We start from the raw sequence: 23,361 nt of genomic DNA on the forward strand, positions 1-23,361 counted from the left end.
TCATTACAAACATCAGTTGCCTAAACCCGTCAAGATTTTCGTTGTCCTTTTCACTATCAATGTCATAAGTGTCCTCCATTAACTCATCTTCTTCTCATTCTGTTTCCTTCTTCTTCCTTCCCGTTTTCATCTTCTTCCTCCTAATCCTACATGATAAAGATCTCAATAACAACCAAACACACACATAAACACTGAAGTGAAACACTGCAATATCCCCGATTGAAACCGTTTGCGAGAACACACACACACAAATTAAAGTTCCCATCATTACTCATGTAGACCCATGCAAAGAGACACGAATAGCGTAATTGGGTTAGGTGCGGCAAGTAGGCCCTAATTCTTATCTGTGCTGAATTTAGTAACTGCCTCGATATTCAGGAGAGGGGTTTATAGAAGAGAGAACCATTTCCGTTGTTAATAAGAATTGTTATATAGCGTGACCTTGAATCATATCATTTTTTAGCTGAATACCTGGTAATATATCAACCCGTTGTGTGATTTGCGTGCCGGTTGGCACAGTTACTGTCCAAAGTCCTGGTACAGAAAACTTTAACTTCGAGCTCAGTTTGCTGTGATGGAGTGAAGGTGCGATGTGTTTTGTACCGTGTACTTTATATTCATTGCTTAACTTGTTTTGATATGTACACATGTATGTCATTCCCCATTTGTCTCCGCTGCAACGTCTCCAGTAATCATCTTTCCCTTCCTTTTTTTTTTTTCTCTTCCTTGATTCTCCTAAAAGGTCATTTGTCTACACGTTGTTACTTTAATTGTTACTTGTTTTACAAGATCTGTTAATGTCATACCAGCAATTTGTCTCTATTCTGCTTTTTCCCTCCTGAATTTAAACATGTCGTATCAGACAATTACTGAATATGTGTACGGCCAATAATTTGTAATTATATGAAAGTTTAAACTTGTTTGTATTTTCAAAACGCAAAAATTGAGTTTATCTGATTGTCCTCCTTGTTTTAAATTGTATATGTGTTTCCGTTCGGTTATTTCATAACATATGAATAGATTATTGTTTTGTATCTATTTAAGGTTTCTCATTTTTGCTACGAGATGGGCCTTCGATCTCTTGCACGAATATTTGCCATTTTGTTTGCAGTATTGTGCGAATTCTAATGTTGATATCATGTATAAAGTTATATGCAATTTAGCCTCTGATGTATGAAGCATGAATTGCAATATGTGTATTATTTGTTTTCAAGGGTACATTCTATTTTAACAAGCCTCTGGCTTTCTCAGAACTGTACCTGCTACATTTTGTAGACATTTTATATCCAAACGATTTTTATTACTGAATAAATGTATGAATTGAATTGAAATAAATAAACTTTTAAATATAAAATTTTCAGTTAAAGGTTATGCTACGTCATCTTTTTAATATAAAAAGTAGTTTTGAAATTTCAAAGCCCAATTTTGGAAAATATGGAGATGTTGATGACTTACTACCAAAAGAAGAACATTTTACCGCTTAGTTTCCATACATATTGATATGACGTAAAAATCAAAATGACATGACATTATCTTGAAACTGAAATTCCTTGAAGAAGGTAATATGATAATTCATATGAGAATGAAGAACCACACCCACACTCGGTTACGAATGTGGCACATTGTTATTCATCGTGGATGGAGATTTGCTATAATTAAGTGTTTTATACCAGTTTGATTCCTCATGAGGAGTAATGATTTCGAAAATGGAGTGATTTCAGGGACTCGTTTCGGTGGGGATTCGAGATGATGACAGAGAGAGAGAGAGAGAGAGAGAGAGACTATTCACTATCATTAAACCTGGATGACCTTTAACCCTATATTGTTTGTTTGTTCATTTTCCATCTGTGAAGATGGCTGGATAGCCCATATTCAGTTATGTTAAGCTGGTCTTCCATGGGGTCCAGTTGGATGTGAGGTGGGACCACTTCACCGGGTTAAACACCCTGCTCTTTGCGATGAATGAATGAAGCGGGTTCTTTTACGTGCATGAGTTGTTACTCTCTCATACACGGGACCTCCATTTTATGTGCATTTTATGGACATATATCATCACAACTCAGTGATGAAGTTACGTTCGTTCCTTTCATTCTCCTTGCCTGGATCTTCGTCTAAAATCCGTCTCTTTACGTTTGTGTAGCCAGTCCAATTTTCATCTTCATATGCAAATGTTTCACAAAACTCTATTCAGACGGCTCTATCTCAACATGTGGGTTTCTTTCCTTTCGAATCACTTGTCTGACACATTCTTTTTTATTCTATGTTTTCTCTTTATGACCTTTGCCACAAATCTCTCTCTCTCTCTCTCCTCTCTCTCTCTGTCTTTCTCTCCATAGTCCCTTTTCTAAACATTTCATTTCATTTCATTTCATTTTTATTTCATTTCCGGCCAAAGCATATAATATGACAATATCATATAAACAAATTAAGTACAATGTAACTTTTACATTTCCAAATGAAATTTAGATATACGTCATTTGTTTACATGAATCAATAAACATACTAGTTGAAGAAATACATGGACAAAATGTGACTGAATCATAACAACATTCTTATGTTTGCCACGTTAATAAAATTTAAAGGAAAGTCCTCAACTTGTTGAAATTGACTCAGCAAGGAGTAAGGTCAAAATCAAAGGTTCTTTAATGGTATCATTAACATTGAATGAATATAAGAAAATTTTGGAATTTCAAACTTTCACTTGGTTTAACGAAAGAGTAGTATTGGTCGCACTTAATACTTACTGATATAACGATGCCATAGTCTTAAAAAAGAGAAAAACTCTCCGTTTGATTTACACGTAAAATAGAAAATCACTCCCTCATGATCCGCCTCATCTTTTAGTATACTACCATATTTAGTATACGACCATATTACCGTATTTTAGGCACTAATACGACCAACATATCAATGTGTTTGTAGCATTTCTCTTATTTCGTATACTATGTCCTCCTACGATGCACCTTGTATGACCTGTGTATTATTCTCTCTTGATTACATCTACATGTATTTGGTTTTATCTCGTGTCACAGTTATTTCCAGTGAAGTACAATTACTCTGCATACTTTTGATAGACCGTAAACCTACAGTACTTTAAATCAGATTTTGTTTGATTGCTTTTTCACACATCAATGATACCGCTACAATCCTCCTCTTAAAAGCCATAATCGATAATCTGTTAAGATCCTGCGATAATTCATTGCAAGTGGGATACTTTGGTCTTTGTGATCTCAGTTTGAGAAGGGAATTTATGGGCGAAAGTGAATATGCGAGGGCGTGACATTAAGACTACAACCTAATTTGCACTGTTATGTCGTTGCGAACGATTTGTAATTTGTAATTTCATAGTTTTAGGGCCCATCGATACACCATATACACCATGACCACCATATACACCATTCATGATTGCTCCTTTCAGCACTTATGATTTCCTGTATAGGTTTGAATTTCTAGGAGAAATTTCGTAAATTACCGGAATGACTATGTGCAGCATATGCCGCATTAAAAAAAAAAAAAAAAAAAAAAAAAAAACCAAAAAAAAAAAAAACCAAAAAAAAAAAAAAACACACACGATGTATCGGGACAGTTGTATCAAACAAACCAGGCCTGCACTGATGTGTTACATGTGTATGAATGCTGTGTGTGTGTTTTTTATACGTGTCTGTTCGTTTGTTCTTGTATGAACTTGTAGTTTAAATTATCAATGTGAGCATACACTACGTTTGTAAACAGACGTAAGGCATGCTTTATCACAACATTGGCAGTGTTTAGAATATTTCACTATATAAACCACGTTATTCCGTGGCTGATTAAGACATCCCTGCGTGTATACATTGCACTAATCTTTATCACATTCGTGAACAGCGAACAGCACATTCAAGAACCCTTTATGAGACTTATGTAAATCACAATGTTTGTACAACATGCATCTCGCGCGTGAACCGCCAAACCAACAATTCAATTTCTCTGTACACTTCAGTTTTTTTTTCTTTATTCACCTATGACCAACCCTGTTAACCCACAATGCATCACTTCTGAACCCAAAACAGTTGTGTGCACGCAGGATGCTACAAAACGGGAGATGCGACGAAAAAAGTGTTCTGACGACCTGGCGATTAGTCATGCGTCGATGGATCAATTCAAATGCAAATCATTCGCAGTGCACACCGGAGCACAGCCCGAGTGCATGACACAGTGACAAAGTATTTACGATATACCTATTGACTCGCAACGGTTGGCCTCGATTCCAGATAGGCACAACAGGATTGTGACATACAACCTTATTTGAACCAGGTATTTCTGCTGGAAGGAACAAGTGGCATCACATCGTAGAATGTTCCGGGGGTTTTGAATCCGGGATATTTTCACAAATTGCAGACGTCGGTTGGACGTACGTGTGAAGAACGCAGGTTGAACAACACATCGCTATCTGGTGCAGACAGCAAACTAACGCCTACCTGCAACCATGTCGCGAGTATATTTGGATTCAATCCGGAACCCGCAGCCATATCCGGTCACTTCCGACACGTCAAACCCACCAAGTCGAGCAAGAACCCCGGTAGTGGACCTCACGAGACCAAGGCAGTATTCGAGACCGCCGTCGAGTCTCCAACACTCGAGTCGACCCACGACCCCTTCGGCGGTTCTTGAACTCACAAATCCTAAACCCTATCCGAGGCAAAGTGGAAGCGATGTGGTGAAACCTACACCAGTAAAGGCACAACCAAAAACCTACACACAAAATGGCGACGACAAGCAGAGAAACAAACGATATACGAAGACAAAAAATACTCCTCGTTCGTCGCAGGGTAATACGCCAGTTCAGAGCGACAGCGAACTTAAAACGACGCCAAAGCAGTCTAGAGCTGGGTCGGTGTCAAGCATTGATCTCACTCTACGGATGGCGGACATAGATCCCATCAAGAGCGAACCTACACTGGAGGTGAGATATGAGTCTACACCGACTCACAAAACCACAAGCCTTGATGGACCTGACGCAGGAAAACCAACATACACGGAAATCGAAGAGAATGCAGATCATAAGGTATTGAAAATTACAAGAATAATTATTATGATTCACCTTATTATGATGCAAAAGTAAGGGTTTTGTCATTAAGCGAATAAAGAACAAAGTGCTACAAAATGCGGATACTTAAGAAACTTATTCCAGGGGCCGCAGAAGGGGGGGTTGTATGGCTATCTCTCTCTCAAAGAGCGAGAGAGAGAGAAATAGAAGAAAACCAGGATTTTTGTCTGAACCCCCCCCCCCCCCCAGGAACACAAATGCCATGGCAAAGACTTTTGAGGGTTCCTCCACTACATTCTCCCCATCGATGGGGGGGGGGGGGGGGGATTCACCCTTGGACCAACCAACTGGAAAGACCCCCCCCCCACACACACACACACACAAAGTCAGAGAGAAAGAGACTATAATAAACGTTTTAATTTACAAAATATTCGATGTTGAAGCGGCGCCCTATGATTAGAGAACCTAACCAAAAGGACTACTAGTAGTTGAAACATACATTTACTGTTTCTCCTACTTCTTCTTCTTGGAAAGTGCAATCCACCACCAAATGTTTTTATAGTTGAACTGTTCGGCAGGGTTGGTGTGGTGTACGTACAATGACTTTTAAAAACATTTTTACAATTTTTCTATGTGATCCTAAAATCATTGCCCCTCTATTAACGAAGCTGAATGCTCTATACCTTTCTTTTGTTAAAACTATGTGTATTTTCGGGGGGGGGGGAAAGACCAATAGTGACGTTGCACGCGTATGAATCATTAATTTTATACCAGGAATTACTAAATGATGCAAAATGTGTGTTCACTAATTGATCTTACCTGAATAACAATTCCATTCCAAGTACTTCTAAAATGTATTGAGAAGTTTATTGGTCATTGTAGGTTTTGCCTTGTAAGATTTATGAAAGTCAGAGTCACTGGTTCTAGTTAAGGAAAAAAAAAACTCCTCTCCGTGGCATTTCTTGCGATTCTCATTTTTGAGGATTTACAATCTGATGAGATCTAAACAATGAAAAAAATATTCACAAAGATATGAATCTAGATGCGATGTATTTGTTGTCTAGAGATTATTTAGATTTAAAAACCCGTTACAGAATCACTTTGATAGATTATCAGACAACATCAGATCAGACATGAGATTTATAAAGCGCTTGTGCATGATTTGCTCAGAGACAGAAATTCTAATAAACATGAAGTATTCGTTCGATTGACACCGAGTCAGTCTTCAAAAAAACTTTGAACGAGAGGGTTGCAACATTGGCACTGAACACAAGATCATAGCTATACAAAGCATCTATCAAAGCCACTGTGTCAACAAACTAGAGAGCAAGAAAAGAATCCAACCTATTCAAGGCAACTCCTGGCGACAAACGACATCACAATGCATGCCTTCCGTTGTTTCAATAGGTGTGATGGCTTTTTGAACCATGTCTTTCTATTTGACTGTGTGCATCCAGCCGTTTGAACAAGGTTACAGAAATCTATGCCGCATTCATTATGAACAACATTGCTTTCAAAGTAAAGTTTACACCTGAGTCACATTTCCAAATCGCTGCCAAAAAATTAAAAGACTATACATGAAGAAAGAGTGTATATACACTACAAAGGTTTGCTGATTGAGAAATAATGGTGCCTACCATGAGTCCGCATCATATCTTTTTTTCTTTGTGATATTATTAGTAACACACTGAATGTTCTCTTTTCACGTTGATGTCATAACAATACTAATACAGACATCATAAAAATGATTTACACCTGTATGTTGTCTCTTCGAACTTTGATTTCAAACACAACAGTAATGACAATAAAAATACATTGTATCGCATTTATCTGACATGGTATCTACAACTGGTGTATAGTGACATGTCTGCACACGGAGACCATACTGGTCCAGTTCATAGATAGACAACGCAACCATAACTACTGATGATTACGATGCTTCATTTTGTGGATGCAGGCATATTTATCTTGCACCGCCCTGCTTGTCTTATATCATCATTTTCTTTAATATTCGCATGGGAATGTTCTTTAACTATGAAGGTGTATTCTGTATACTGTATTCCTTTTTTTGAAGTCTGGGGATTATGACAGAGAGAAATTTTTGTAGGTCATATACAAAATGTATGAATAGATGGCCGGATATGGTTGTATGATGTAGTCACAGGTTATGTGCATTTGTATATACATACTTGTAGCGATTATGACGAGTGTAAAAACCAAACATTCCGTTCTAAAGTTGAGATAAAGTTGACGCTAGCTCAACATGATATAGAATTCTTTGGTCTGTTCAAACTCGTCCATGCCCAAAGATCTAAAAAAAAACAAAAAAAAAACCACTATAGGAAATGCAGAAAGCTCATTTATCTGTGCTTGAATGAATATCAATGTGCAGTGCAAAGATCAAAATTATCTGGTATGTATAGCGCGAGGACGACCACAGGGTGAAACGTGACAAGCATACCAAACAGCGAAGGTAAACTTGATTGGCGACCATGAAATCGAATCAGATTTACCACACATACAATCAGAAAGGACACGTACGATCAACATAATGGCGGTCTACATTTTCCATGGCCTTGGATAATTTATAAGTGATAATCAGAAACATACATGTATTTCAATCGAGTTTGTTTGAAGCGTATATAGTGAATATCGCGTATTGATGTAAAACTTGGCAGCAAAAAATTGTGGCTATTTTGAACCCCACAGAGGTTCAGATGACAATCGATACAAATTTTTGGAGATGCTGTCGGATCGAAAGGAACATGAAAATGAAAAAACAGGAAAAACGGGGATTGGCCATGCAAATTTCTTAAAGGTGAATTATAAGTCAGTTAAATTTATTTTCTCAGGATGTAAAATTTTAGACTTCCGCGTTATGATTATATCGATTTAGTAAAAACACACACAAATGCACACATACATACCGTGCCAAACATGTACATGTTTGTAAAAATGAGTATATACATGCTCTATATTATATTAAAGGACAAGCGAAACAGACAATTAAAACAAAGGAAAAGTTCACCCATGTTTGATTGGTATTATCTGGAACAGTACACCATGACCGTCATGTTTGTGGTCAATGTACTTCAAAATTTTGTCTTATGCACGAGGACCATGAAAATGCAGACTCAGCATATGGTTGATTCCAGTATATTTCTGTGTTTTTTTTTTTTCATGAACGATCAGTGAAATAGAATAATGTATCTTAGATAACATTAAGAATGCCATGATCTACAGCAGTGTAAGCCTGATGACGCTTTAAAGGAATATATATATATATATATATATATATATATATATATATATATAGCATGCTAGATTTCAGATCATGGACCATTATTATGGATGCTTACAATGGAGGATATTTTTCCTTCGAAGTTCTGCACCCGATTTCTACCTGTAATAACAGATAACTGTTAGAAATCATTATACCATCAACGGTAAAGTCTACCGGCAGTAAAAAGCAATCTTTTCAAATGGGGAAAATTCTCATGATGATATATGCCCAAGGAGGATATAAATGACGCTCATTTACCTAATGCAAATTAATGAATCTCGTCTTAAAATTAATACCTGAGAGAAATATTACGAGATATTTATCCCAAGTAAAGCTATTGTTGTTTAGCATTCAACATGCTCAGATAGATTGTGAAAACAATATCATTTTATTTGGTGCATAGGCTGAATTGGACTATTGACAAATTGATTGTGGATCGAAATATTACAGGAACAGACAAAAGAATATAGTTGTTGTTTTTTAATCTTCCAAAGAGAGCTTTCAAAAAGAATAAGAATTTGTTCAAATACCAATCAGATCAGAGAAAGAGCAGGCTTTTAGCAAAAGAGTGGTTGCGTGTTATTTTTTTTCTTTCAAATCATTGTTTTTAGCCTACTCTGATGAGCATTGATGAGGCAAAAAAAAAAAAAATAATCAGCAATGTTTTCTTTTCAAATTGAATCCTGAAACGACTAACGTTTAAGCTCTCAAATGAAAATGCGCGATTACATATCATAGGCATATTATGTGCATTTTAAGCTGATTCACCTTACTTTCCAAAATATCATTGAAATAATTCCTGATATCACACATTATTTCCCTTGCTATAGGGAGAAAGTCGCAATTTACAAAAGAATTAAGAGATAAATACAGACACCCATGCGTACTCGCCTGAAGCGAAACCATTCAGTTGATGAAGACAATGTTTGCTTGACAATACATTGTATAAACGAACATTGCAATAAAGCGCGACATGTGGACGAGCGACAGTGTTTTGTCTAGACAATAATTGTCTAGATGAAGCGGAGTAGATCTAAACATTCATTAGAAAAGCTGTTCCCAATCAGCACAATGGGCACAGGCATGATTATCGCATGAGTGATTTAAAAAGCAAAGGAAAAAGTAACAAGCGTTAGGTCCCTGGATGAGAAAGGTGAAAGGTTGGAACAAATGAAGAGACACACGTTTTGTTGTTTTGCTTTTCCTCTTATGCGAGATAAAATGTATGGAAGATGAAAAAAAAAAATGTTCCGAATGATAATTTGGTGTAGAACCACTGCATGGCACTGTTATGATATATCTGTCTGCTCCCTTTTTCTTCCTCCTCGACATCAGGCACAAACACACACACACACACACACACACACACCCACACACACACACACACACACACACACAAATAAATCAACCAGCCAAAAGGAAAAAAAAAATTCAACCAACCCCCCAGAAAAGGGGGACGCGATTTCTGCATTGCTTACAATTTCAAACCTCACGACTTCTGCTGCTTTTTCTGTATACGGCTTGGGGTGGGGTGAAATGCTAAGGGTGTGTTTGCTTCATAGTACAATGCAAGGGCACGAATCAAATTTGAATTGAAAACAGATACAATGCGAGCCAACAATGCTGACTGCCGTGTGTGATCAGACCATTATCAAAATGCCTGAATAGAGGTAGACGTGACACAAAACAAGAGGAATTCGTCGTATCAGATTGTGACCAGTACCGTGTATACAATACATGGAAAGGGGCAGCAGCAGCAAACAAGTTACATTGCTCTGTTCCACAAAAAGAGAGAAACTGACGCTCTGGTCCTTTCTGGTGTGTCGTACTTGCGTGGAAGAGCACGACTTTCGTAGCGAAAGAAATATCATAAGTTTGGAATTCGTCGCTCTTGTTAGTTTTTTTTTTTTCGTGTTGCCAACTGTTAGCATTATAATTTGTTAACGTAGTTATTCTTTTCGCATCAGGGGCTCTCATGCACCTCTAAGGAAACATATTTTGTTTTTCTTTTCGCACCACGGGTTCTTGCTTCTTAGTGACTAATTTTCCTGCTACCGTGTGAATGCATGGATGCTGAACAACTTTTCTCGGGGCCAAACTTGATAGAACGCCAAAATAATGTATGTATGTGCATGTATATATATATATATATATATATATATATATATATATATATATATATATACATGTATATATATATATACATACATACATTTTATATGAAAATTGTTCTCGAAAATGAATATTCCAAATTGGGAAGTATAATTATTATTCTAATGCTCCCTACTTTACAATAGTCGTGGTGGGTTGATTCAGATATACACTCAAAACCTGTTCATTTTTCTCTTTTTCTCAAATTTTATTTGTTTATCTATTTATTTATTTATTTATTTCAACATATTTTGACAGGATAACAAGATCAGCAGGTGAGTGCTGTTTAACATAAAGGTCCTGTACAATCCAAATATATGAATATAAAATCATACTACATAAATATAGAAAATCATATTACATAAATATAGTTAGAGTTAAAAGGAGCAAAACGTCCAGTTCAAATCAGAAATAACCGGATCAATGTACGATATAACAAAACACTGTAATAAAAAAATATATTAGAACAGCGAGTAAAATGGAGTAAGATTATATACGATCAAACCATTTGCGTACAAAATGAGTTTTAAACCCTTCCAGCGGGAACTTAAATTCACAACCCCACAATCATTAAAAAAAAAAAAGCAGAAAAGATGCCTTTGTAAAAGTCATCAATAAATTAATTACATACAATCTGACAGTCATGCCCATTAAACTCAAACAGTAAAAAGCTTGTATACCCATACCATACATTCAAGCACTAACGCACACAGGCATTGCACAAGGCAAGTTTGGGTAATACAGTGTGACAAAAAGAAGGTATGATACATACATGTAAAAACAGGGCGTTGAATGAAATCAGTAAAAATACATCTTGCCGCCCTCTATACTTGTGCGGTGGGTGGGAAGCCCGCACACTCACCACCTCCAACTCTGAACATTGTACAATCTTATAGAACTGTGTGTATATTGTATGATAGTGCCGTATGTACATTGGGATAAAAACCTTGAACTGTGAAACGACGCAACTTTGTTCAGAAGAAAAGAACATAATCAATTTGAAATAGCAATGAAGAATTATTATATCTGATTAAGCATACAAGACAGAACCTAAAGGTAAAGTCATATATTTTTCTGTCTCTCATACACCTAAATACAAATTAACAATCGGCTTTTTAACCTAAAACTTCTGATTTTACTCAGAGTAGGGATCGAAGGACGTCTAAGAGAGATGACCAGTAACTACAATAGTAAGTAATTTTAAGGACGGGACTTAATGTGATGGTGAACAATAACAATATATCATTAATCTGATGTAAATTGCTTGCTCATAAAACAACATCAAAGTGACAATAATGATGATAAGAAAGAGACCAATCATTCATAATAAGATACCGAATACATGTACATAAGCAGTTCATGAATTTGTTTGAAGTTGAGTCAAATATATAATCAAGCATGGTTGGAAATGCTTTTGGAAAAGGAAGTCTGATAACCATGTCTTATGAACTCTCAAAAGTTTACCTAGATGTCAACGTGGTCCTTAACTCTGATGTTTGTTGGCTGAAGAGAAAATATTCCATGTTAAACAATACGCGAGGGCGGGCTGTTTCTCCGAGAATGCGGAAATACTTTCCAGATTCGCTCCAAAAAGAAGACGAGGGCTGCTTCTTGTCTACAATGCCTCCGTCAATTTAGAGCCCATAGAAAGTAAATAACGGTACATTGCATTATCATCACGATACCAACAAAAATAAACTTTTTTTTCTGCATGGAAAGCTCAAACAGGTTTTATTATTGTGTCCATTTTGCTTTGACTCAGATTTGTGCATCATGGCCCGTTATGAATATGATTGTTTTAACGCGAATTTTATTTGCCACGTCGAAGGAATATCGGAGGTTTGTCAAAAAAAGTGCATAATGTTCTATAGCACATCAAGGTTGGTATGCGGATAACATACCGCTTACTTTGAGAAACTCCTCCGTGGTTAATAGGCTTTCAAGACGTCGAGTTTAGGCAAAACCTTGTCATAATTAATATAAGCACGATATACGCGCTTTAGTTTCCTGTGCATTGATTATTTACCGTGTTGCATCACTTTCGTATTCTTGTTCTTTTCAATGTGTCCAAGAATAAGATAATGTTCATTTTATGTTACATTACATTTAAAATCAAAAGCTATGAACGAGATCCCCGACTTCGAAAAAGAAAAAAATCTCCATCAGTACATAATTCATGACGATCAGTTGAGTAAAACGCCGTGATGTATTCAAATTTAACGCATATTTCCGACACAACAGAGATGATGGCAAAATTCATGCCTTCAATACCGTGGGTGATGATCAGTAAGGGTTGTTCCCCACCAGTCACTACGAGTTGCGGCCGGTTATGAACAAAATTCCCTCTTGGTCGGGGGAGCTAGGGACGGCAGTGTATAATGCACCGCCTTCTCCCACTGGTAAAATAATTTTTTATCCCAATCTTTAGGTTCTCCTCCCTATTAAGATTCCCCTGGTATAGTTTTGCCTGACAGAGCAGTGGCTTAAAGAGTCGAATGGAAAGCAGTATACTAGTATATACACAGATATATAGGCCTAGTGAATGCACATCTCAGCTGTTGTGCGCCAAGTATGTTCACGAATTGAAGTAATAAATAGGCAAGGAGTTCATGACTCGTGAGAATGAATTGTATAGAAAGTACAGCTGATGAAACTCAACACTCCAGTGCCGTGAAATAGTGTTGTAAAATGTGAACATATCATTTTCTTTGTGTTCTCAAATATCATGATGGTACACAGCAATGACCAATACGATTATTTTTTTACATTAACGAGCTTTAGGTCTGCGACAGTAAATTTCAGACAAAAAAAAAAAAAAAATGATCTGCACATGCTACCAATACCCTGTCCGGGTGCTGTTCGTTATTCCGAAGGTTCGCTATTCCGAAGGTTCGTTATTCCGAAGGGTCGTTAATCCGAAACACACAAATTCCCTATACCTAGAGGTTCGTTAATCCGAAAATGAAAAAGGGTTCGTTAATCCGAACATTTGCGGCGTTATTCCGAAGATTCGTTATTCCGAAGATTCGTTAATCCGAAAATGAAATCCGGAACAATGAGCTTTCGGAATAACGAATCTTCGGACTAAAGAGCCTTCGGAATAACGAACCTTCGAAATAACGAGCTGTAACCGATTGTCCAACCCCTGACGCAGGGAGGCACGTTATAAGCGTCGCATGCAGCTACATTGTGTAAAGCTCCGTAATGATCTCGCAGTAAAATCCCGTTGACTACTTTGGTCGGTTTCCACTGATGTATTGTGTTTTCACATTTATTATACATTACACAATCCATGGCAAGGAGATATATTTGGAAGATTGTAATGGAAAATCATGAATATATGATATTTGAAATAATTTTGCATTTATGTCAATGCGTGTAGTTATAGTCACAATTAATTATATCATAATCCAGAATGCCAATAATCACGATAACAACTGTTTATATCGACATCTTGCAATAACATAGTTTTGTGTCATCATAATAATAACATTCATCACCATTGTCTTTGATATTATTCACGTTACTATTACTGTGATTATTTTTAGCATTAATACGACTTTCATGAAAATTATGACAATCTCATCTTCAGTGCAATGAAAATAATGATTCTCATCTTGTTGTTCCTTAGTCTGCTGTGGATACGCTCGCCGTCAAACCCAAGCTTTCCAAGAGAGAGAAGATTGAGAAGCAACTAAAAGCAGGGGTAAGATTTTTTTTTTTTGTCACGTCAATTTATTGTTCAGTTCTTATATTTGTAGTGTTTTATTTGCAATTTACTAACCAGCATCCATTTACTCGTGGGACATTGGACATCTTACAGTTCAGATCGCCTTTTAAAAGAAGTAAAGTGATTATACTTGTAGTCATGGCAGGGTAGATAACCCAGAATTTCAGCCTTAACAATCATAGCTCTAACCAGGGAGGTGAGTGTTGCGCTTTACCGTTTGCAGTATAGAGTAACCAACGGTAACAGGGTCTTTTATCTCTTTATGTTGTAAAACCACGTTAACCTGAGAGTGCAAAGACAGATTATTCATTACCTGCTTTAACAAACAGAATTGCTCATGCATCCATTACAAATAACAATGTATTGGTTAAATAAGAAAGAAAAAGGAACGTATCCAATCTAAGATACCTAGGAAAATCACATTCATAAGATGGACCTTCAGCCTGCATCTTATACACAGCTGTTATACGCTGGACCACCATTGTATGAAGCAGAGTTTTAAAAAAGTATCAACAAAACTTTGGGACAAAATGAATCGAAATGGTGAAATGGCAGTCATCTAGATGAGGCATGCATCATAATCTATTTTGTGATATCAATGCGAGATCAGCGCAGGGAATCAAACCTACGTACTAATTGTTCTTATATAAGTGTAACCACTGGTATATCCGAAAAAGCACCCCCCCCCCCCCCCAAAAAAAAAAAAAAAAAATCATTCTGACAACCAAAACCGGGAGACAAGCTGATGAAAAATCAAATCAAATCAATGAAATCAAAAAGCTTAAAAAGGAGAAGAAATATCTATCGGACGTAACTCATGTCCTTCATAGAATATATAAACATTTTGTTACGAATGGTCAACGCTTGTGTACAGGCTTAACTCCTGCACATGTTAATCTGATGTACTGTATATCCACGATCATTCTGACAAATATATTACTGCCATATACATTGAAGGCATCCGTTGGGGCAGCATGACTTATTGCAAAGCAGCTTAACTCCAGCAGTCCACACGCCTGGTGTGAGGAGATTACTAACAGTTTTGGGTATCATTCTAAATCGCAACTTTCATGATTATTATAATTACGTATAAAAATACACCAAGCTACGTGGTGTTGTTGTTATATTCACTGATCGCACTCATATTTTCTGTCTTTATTGTTTTGTTGTTTCTGTGTTTGTTTGTTTGTTTGTTTGTTTGCTTTTTTTTTGGCAGTATCCTGCTGATAACCGCTAATGTGTGTCCCAGTACCTCTGCCTCTTATCCAACGTGCAGAGCTATGTGAGCTTCAAAGGGGCAAGGTGTTTGCACAAAATATGTATCCCGGATATGTATACGCACGTATGCATATTTGCTAATTCAAATCACGTCCTGGTCCTATGTGTTACGATGCCAGGCAAGCGCCGCGCGCCTCCGCGACATCACGAGCAGGTTCTAAGATTTCGGTTTGAATTATTTGGGATGATATAATGTTGTTAAGATTGTAAGCGGTTGTGTCAAAAACCGTCCATTGCCCCTCCCACCACCACCCCTATACCTTCCCCTAGTCTGATAATGGCAATGAACTCTATAGTGTCACGTGATATTAGATCCTTCCCATAATCCTTCTCCTCCACTACCTCCCCGTGTTAGCACGTTGTCTGTTTGTTAGTTCAGTCCATCTCTGAGTGTGGACATACCCCTGTACTTACTTTTTAGTTAATAATGATATTCCAAAGCCGGACATAAAGTATATTACTGAACAGAGAATGATAAACAAACTAATCTATAATAATCCTTCCATGTATATGAAGGACCAATAAAATGTCAACTATAACTGTGCTAACGACTGCAATTGGTGAAAGCTGATTAACGGATTCGAAAGGATTATGACAAACCGAGTTTATTACAAAATAGCCAAAAAAAAAATGAAATAAAATCAGAGGATCAGTACATTTTAAACGGACATAAATGAGTGATAAAAATTTGACATCTTTATTATCATTTTTTTTTAATTCTACGCAATAATTCTTGCTATAAAAACTAAGCAGTACCCAAAAGAGCAGAGCACAACTGCATTGACAGACATAACGATGTCATTTCTATATTCTATATTCTATATATTCTATATTCTATATATTATGCAGATTTCTTGATGCGATAGTAGCTCAAAGACGCCAAAAGTACCAAGAGAGAATTATACGCAAAGTCATGTGAAGGTAATTATTTTCCCCCCTCGAATATTCAGAGAAATGGTTAGGAAGGATGACCATCGCTAAATTATATGGTTCTCGGTGACTGCACTGCTATAGTTATGGTAGCACACTAACACCGTGCCGGGGTTTCTTGTTTTATTGGTATATGTGTGTGTTCACGTTTCACAGAGGATGAAGGGAAAGGAGGATAAGGAAAGAGGGAAGGATGAGGAGGAGAAGGAGGAGGAGGAGGATGAGAGGCCGTGGTATAAACGCCACGAAAGGAAGTTATGGGTGAGTGACTCTTCCTTTCTCAATTCACTCATTTATATCAAATATACGAGAATTTCTGCTTTTGTGTGTGTGTTTTTCTGTCCTTTAAAGGCCTCTGTATCATAATTCAGCACGGTTAGCATTGACTGGAGTCTGCACTGTCGTTACTTTCCTTGAAAGTGTAACAGAATTAATGACATTAACCCATCCACACAAATCGCGCTGTCGAGAAATGTATGAATATTGCACACTTCAAGTCGAGTAATGGTTTACGCAATGTGCCTAAGCAGTGCGAGGAATGCACGCAGATTAATTTTCTTGGTACTATTTGAAAGCTGTGACTGATGACACATTGACTGGTAATCTCTTGACACGCTGAATCTGATATGACTAGAATTTTGCTGTGACCCATAGAGTAGTAATGCCACTCATGCTCAGAAGCTCTTATTGTATGAACAATTCAACTGACCTCAGGCAAATGCCATATCGCTTTATCAAAACTACATTTCATGCATGTGATTGATACACAGAAAGACTGAAGTTACTGGTTTAAACGATACCCTACTGTGGACATTTGATTTCTCTCATAATCTGTAATTATAACTTTGTACACTACTACGACTGTTCTGATTAGTAGATAATAAATCTTCTAATTAGATGTTTGACGTACTGAATCTAGTTTTGAATGTTTGTATTTCGTTTTCTAACTTGCCGATTTTCATTTCCACATCTATGTTTTTGCATGTGCCTCATCACTGGAAAAAATGTTCCAACCATTCTTTATGAGGAGACTACATTATTTCTCTCCATCAACCAACCAATTCTGCTCACCTCCGCAATGTCCTATCACGTGATCACTGACCAAACCCTCTCACTCATCCTACTTAACACAACGTACGCTGCTGTGGCGACATTTTCTTTAATATTGGTGTGTCTCGGTGCAGATCCTGTGCGTAAGTGTCATCAAATGCGTGAGGAATACATCGTCAATACAGCAAAACATCATGAAACGAAATAATAATCTTCTTTTTTTATCACTATGGACGAAATCAATACCTTTAATGGGACAGTTCCAGATTGCTTCAAAGAAAAGAAAAAACAAAACATGCGCTTCATCCTTAAAAAAAAAAAATGAAGAAAAAAAATCATGTTTAGCACTCTTCTTTGGCTCATGATCCGTAAAGTATTTTCCAATCGTTGTTCCTATCATAATTTCACATGAAACATACAATGTATATTCCATGAATACCACTACGGTTGCAAATATCATAAAAGCAAATGACGGATACTAGAAGGTTGTCATTAGTGATTGGTGATGATGTAAAATTAACTTTTTCCTATATGCGAAATGTTCTTTATTGGATACATTTCCAAACTATAATACCAACGGATCGTCATCAATTGCCCTGTGATATACAGTTAGCGTAAAGTATTCTGAAAACAAAATCAAATAGCAAAACTCAGGCTACATGAGCAGAAGACGAGTGCAATGAGCTTCTATGGGGCAACATTGTATATATTGTGTCTTTGAATGAAAGGCCAGTCGATAATATTAACATAATTCATATTCGAATGTCTCAATCATTTCTTTTCATGGAAAAAAAAAGTTTAACGAAATAATCATACGCTGTCTCCACCATGAAAAACTTTATTTAAATCTCATTTGGTCAACGTATAAAGCTCAATATAATGGAAAAAAAAGTTTTGCTTGTTCCCGAGGAATACGGATATACCAACGTTTTCATTGGCTGATATAATTGATACAAAGTTTTGTCCCCCCCCCCCTCCTCGGCTATCTTTACACAGCATACGTGTAGCTAATGTTGGCCGTGCGGTATTCCCACTTTGAACCTATGTATAATGGTTCTCTTTTTCTTTTGTTTACTCCAACGCCATATAAATGTTGACTCGTTGTAATGTGTCCCCCATGTTAATTTGCACAGTGTACTGCAGCAATGTCTCAAAACGATTCTAAAATCAGGCGGATTTATTGATTTGAAGTATGACATGCAAGAAGTGTTATTACTCACAGTATTATTTATGGTTTTCTCATTAATCACCTGAACTTCTACATCAGTTCAGAAACATTATGTGCGCAAAGGTGAAGGGTAATGCTGGGATGTGTGCAACAGCTGTGTGCTTAGTATAAAAAAAAATCGTCGTAGCAACGCAACCTCCATTGAAAAAAAATCAATGAGGTAGCACATTTATTTTTCAAAATATCCCCCACCTGTGTACCGTGTTGACTTAATGAAAGAATCCATTTCAAACATACGTGTGTGTACATGCAACTTACATTCAGATTTGATAATACACAGATAAGCGAATGACAAAGTTAAGACACTACTGCCCGCCATCATCAAGAGAAATTATTTCATGCTTTTTTGACAAATATTGCACTTGACTACTTATTTTCCTTATTTTCCTATGTTATTTGGGCAAAATAGTTGAGTGTATGGTAACTATGTACGGTATTTACATGCACGTTTTAAATGAAGAAAGAAATGTTCAGCTTGAACTACATGCCAGCTCAAGAGGGAATTGTGATCATGAAACGTTTCTTTTTATCACATCCCAGTGAACATAAATCTTATGTTTTCTGAAATCACAAATTACTACTTAGCAACAGGCAGGTCAATATTATCAAAAGAATGGTTTACGTGTTCGTAAACACCTGTAGGTTCAAAAGCAATTGTTCAAACCCATACAGTTACACGTACATGAGTACATGGCAAAAGAATACGTATACATACAGATATCTTCTTTTTTTTTTCAACGGGATATGGTTTATATTAAAAGCGTTGCACTAGTGAAATACATGTACCACAGGGAATTGTTGTTGCTTTAAGTTTGAACTAACCTGTTCCCTTTCCTCTTTCCAATATCTCCTCTCTCGCTCAAAGAACCCCCCCCCCCCCTCATGTTACTTTTTGCCTCGACGTTGCCGTCAGAGATAATAATCCAAATCCTCCAACGCCAGCAAATACCGTGATGCTACTGAAATAATGACACGGCTATAAAGTATGCCTACTTTCACAAAAGAAGTTCACACTATATAGGATTATTGTCTGGTCTAATAAAATTACCTAAACTGTGTATGTTTCACGTTTCTTTGATGCTGCCATGCATAGCTCGTCTTTTTCCTGGTTGTGATCTTCATGGCCCTCGCTCTTGGCCTATCTCTCGGCGGTGTTGGTGAGTGAACAAGAGGATGGTTCGAATGTGATTATATGAATAAATGAATATGTTCGTATAATCCATATATCCGTATATTCATATATTATGAACATACGAATATATTCATATATTCATATTATATGAATATATTCGTATATTTATGTTACATGAATATATCCATATATTCATATTATATGAATATATTGAAAATGAATATTTTGGTATTTTGGGTGGGTTTTCTGCAAAATATACATACCACGTGGTTAGTAAACAGAACTCTCTGTACTCTCAAATGCCATGCGAACCATAAACAAGAAATCCCGGAGAGGGTCTTTCTTATGGTGTTATGTACATTCAAAGTTAGAAAATTAATATACAATTGCAATGGTTTTGTAACAGTCATGGTTTTAAAAGTCTGCTGAAATGATATACCTACATACTGTTACGCTTATTTATCTCTCGCAAATATACGTGAAATTGAAAATACTGACTAAAACAGGTAAAACAAAAAACAAAACAAAAATACACATATTGAGATTCTAGTGCAATGATGTTAGGGTATACTTCTTATGCAGTATACTTCGGAAAATCGAAAAACGTCTTATAGAAAAGAGATATCAAAGTTGAGAGGTCAGCTCCTGAGAATTGACTTTCATCTTCCTATCACATATCCTGGATTAAAATGCCCTTTTCGTGGCATAGGCATTATTTTTCATTGATTTCTATCAAAACTGAAATTACATCTAGTCACAATTATTTGCTTTTTGTCACAATTTGTATCTTGCTTCGTTATCCAGTGTCCCGTTCTGGTAGACTGGATAAGTAAAATGCGGTTTTACGATATGAGCAACCACGTTAGTGAAGACGGTTAAAGCTATCTTTGCTATTAAAAAAAGACCTCCGTCAAGTGTGATCTAGGGCCCGTTGCATAAAAGTTACTATTATGGTAACTTTGCCATCCCATGGAATTCTTGATTTTGATTAGCTGTTGAGTATTGTTGCCATGGTAGTTACCATAATTGTAACTTTATTGCAACGGGCCCCTAGATCACGTTTTTGCCCCTGAGATGGTACAATTTATTTTGAACATGTCTTTTTCAAACTTAAAGCTCTTTACCGTGACGGTGAGTTTGCGAGAACGTACGGAGAGGAGTGTCGATTTGGATGCCGTAACAGAGACAGGTAAGTTTACTTGGTTTATTTTGTTCTTCTTTAACGCTATCTCCTGTTCTTACTTGCTCAATTGTGACATGATTATGCTTTTGAAGACCATCATCTTTTCTGAATTTCCATGCAAGGTCTGAGTCAATCGAAATATTCTTTTATTCAGAAATATTATACGTGAAATTATTATTCCATCTTGATTTATGCTTTTACATCATCTCTACTGTAACGGGCTAGGGGCATGTAGCTTGGTTCCTTAATTCTGCTAATGTACTGAAACCATCTTTGCGGTTGTCAATGTACAAGGATTAAGTGTTGATATGTGACTATGGAATAATTAAAATTCTTCATTTGACATGTGAGAAATAAATTTGTGTCCATCACAACTACAATACATGCTTAAACCCTCGACTTTTAGAAAGTTCATCACACATTGCTGAGCTTTGTAGTGATCCATCGAGACCAATCTTCCACTGATTCGTCTTGCTATGATTCAGTTGGTTTTGTTACCATGTATTTGCTTTCCAGATACACGAACAGGGATCACAGTCCTCTCATTATCCTAGCCGTTGACGGTTTGCCAACTGACTTAAGAAACACGTCTCGTGATTTCGCGATAAACATCAAACGACTGAGTGAGTACACTTGTTGGTGGTGCTGGAGGTAGGGGGAAATGAGGAGAGAGGGAGATGGGAAAATGAGGAGAGACGTAGAAGTAATGAAAAATTATGTGAATATCAGAGAATAATAGAGGGTAATAGAAATGACCCCCAAAAAGTTTCCATATTTGAAATGATATAGCCTTATCGCACAAGGTCTGTTTCTGTGCACATTAAGCCAGGATAGCGAACTGCTGATAGCATAATATACGCATTTATCGCTTTCAATAAAATAACACATATGCAGAAAAAAAAAAATTACTGAAGACAATTTTGCTTTCGTATCAGACTATGTAGAAACATTTGCTTTATTTCTCTCTGTCGTATTCATGTTTTCACAAAAATCTAGAATCATGCAATTGCAAAGAGTAAGGACTTTTATCATTAAAAGTATACTCTCAATGTAAAGTCAAGAAATTCGTCCTCTTTTCGAGGCAAAATAGTATAAATGCTCCCTCTAGCCTAAAAAAAAAATAAAGAATATTATAATTATGATCTTGAGCATAGTACATAACTTGAAGTTATGAAAAAATGAGTTATTTTCACAGACTTAAAAAGTGATACAGCAGTGTTGACTGAGAATTCCTATACTTTTTTTCTTTCTTTAGGCCAGTGTGGTACATATTCTTACGACGTCATCAGCTCCTTTGCCAGTACATCTTACCCAAACCTGTGGACACTGCTGACGGTAAGAATCCCTCCCAAAAAAACTCTCTACCAACCCCGCTCCGGCTGATCAACGCTTTCCCAAATCTCTCTATCAGCCTTCCCCAAAACTCTCTACCAGCCCCGCTCTGGCTAGTTAATGCTTTCCCCAAACTCTACCAGCTTCACCCGCTCCGAGTGATAAACCCTTCCCCATTAAAACCCCCTACCAGTTCCGCCCCGCTCCGGGAAAACAAGTTCTCCCCACCAGGCGAAGGAATCATTAGCTGCTCGTTGAGAAACCGTTCCTATCTTGAAACAAATGATATAATGTTAATGCAGTTTTATTACATTGTAAACGATTTGAATAAACATCATGATATTGTAGTAAGAGGAAATTAGAACAATGCCCCTTGTACAAGTGTTGTACATCACTGAGCATAAGTTCATCAAAACCATGAACGATTATTTTCAGGGGAATTTCTGCTCATAAGTATAGTTTTCGCATTTTTTTTTTTTTTGATTGTTGTCTTGTGCTGCGACTGTCACAGGGTCGGTATCCCCAGAGCCACGGGGTGAGGTCGGACTACATGAAGGATGGACTCAGGGTCTTCGAGCCTCGAGTGTCACAGAATAACCTAAGAGACCCGGAATGGTACAAAGCCACACCAGTAAGTCATTTTATATGCTTCCCTGTCGAGTTATTTACCACTCATCAATAATTTGTGATTTTATGTCATCTTCACTCCCCTCATGCAAAGTACTTCGCATGAAGCAATACAATTAAGACACGAGGGACTATCAATCTACAAGCCAAAATTCGATTGATGTCTCAGTTAAATACATCAACAATATTGATCATGTTGAGAGTTTCAGAGTTTTTTCTTCGTGATGAACATCGGTCTTTATATATAAAGATTTGATTTGAAAATTGAGTCATATATCTCAAATTGACATTCGTGTTTGAGTTGATGGAAGGACTAATATCGATTTGATGAAATTCTTGTACAAAGTGAAGAAAAAGTACCAAACCGCATGACACGAACTGCTGCCGTGTTTCCCTGTATTGCATTATGAA

The 23,361-nt window shown here is 36.9% G+C and overlaps 1 protein-coding gene across 1 annotated transcript in view; it reads left to right on the plus strand.

Moving 5' to 3' along the window:
• The first annotated feature begins 4,465 nt into the window (after positions 1-4,465).
• LOC140234395 (venom phosphodiesterase 2-like) overlaps positions 4,466-23,361 on the plus strand; it is a 31,600-nt gene continuing 12,704 nt past the window's right edge. The window contains exons 1-9 of the mRNA XM_072314445.1: positions 4,466-5,044; positions 14,092-14,166; positions 16,555-16,659; positions 17,583-17,591; positions 19,770-19,833; positions 20,925-20,997; positions 21,508-21,614; positions 22,247-22,326; positions 22,835-22,954. Coding sequence (XP_072170546.1) covers positions 4,466-5,044; positions 14,092-14,166; positions 16,555-16,659; positions 17,583-17,591; positions 19,770-19,833; positions 20,925-20,997; positions 21,508-21,614; positions 22,247-22,326; positions 22,835-22,954 — 1,212 coding nt within the window. The remainder of the gene's footprint in view (positions 5,045-14,091; positions 14,167-16,554; positions 16,660-17,582; positions 17,592-19,769; positions 19,834-20,924; positions 20,998-21,507; positions 21,615-22,246; positions 22,327-22,834; positions 22,955-23,361) is intronic.

The sequence above is a fragment of the Diadema setosum genome, chromosome 10 (assembly GCF_964275005.1).
Source record: "Diadema setosum chromosome 10, eeDiaSeto1, whole genome shotgun sequence".
Taxonomy (NCBI): Eukaryota; Metazoa; Echinodermata; class Echinoidea; order Diadematoida; family Diadematidae; genus Diadema; species Diadema setosum.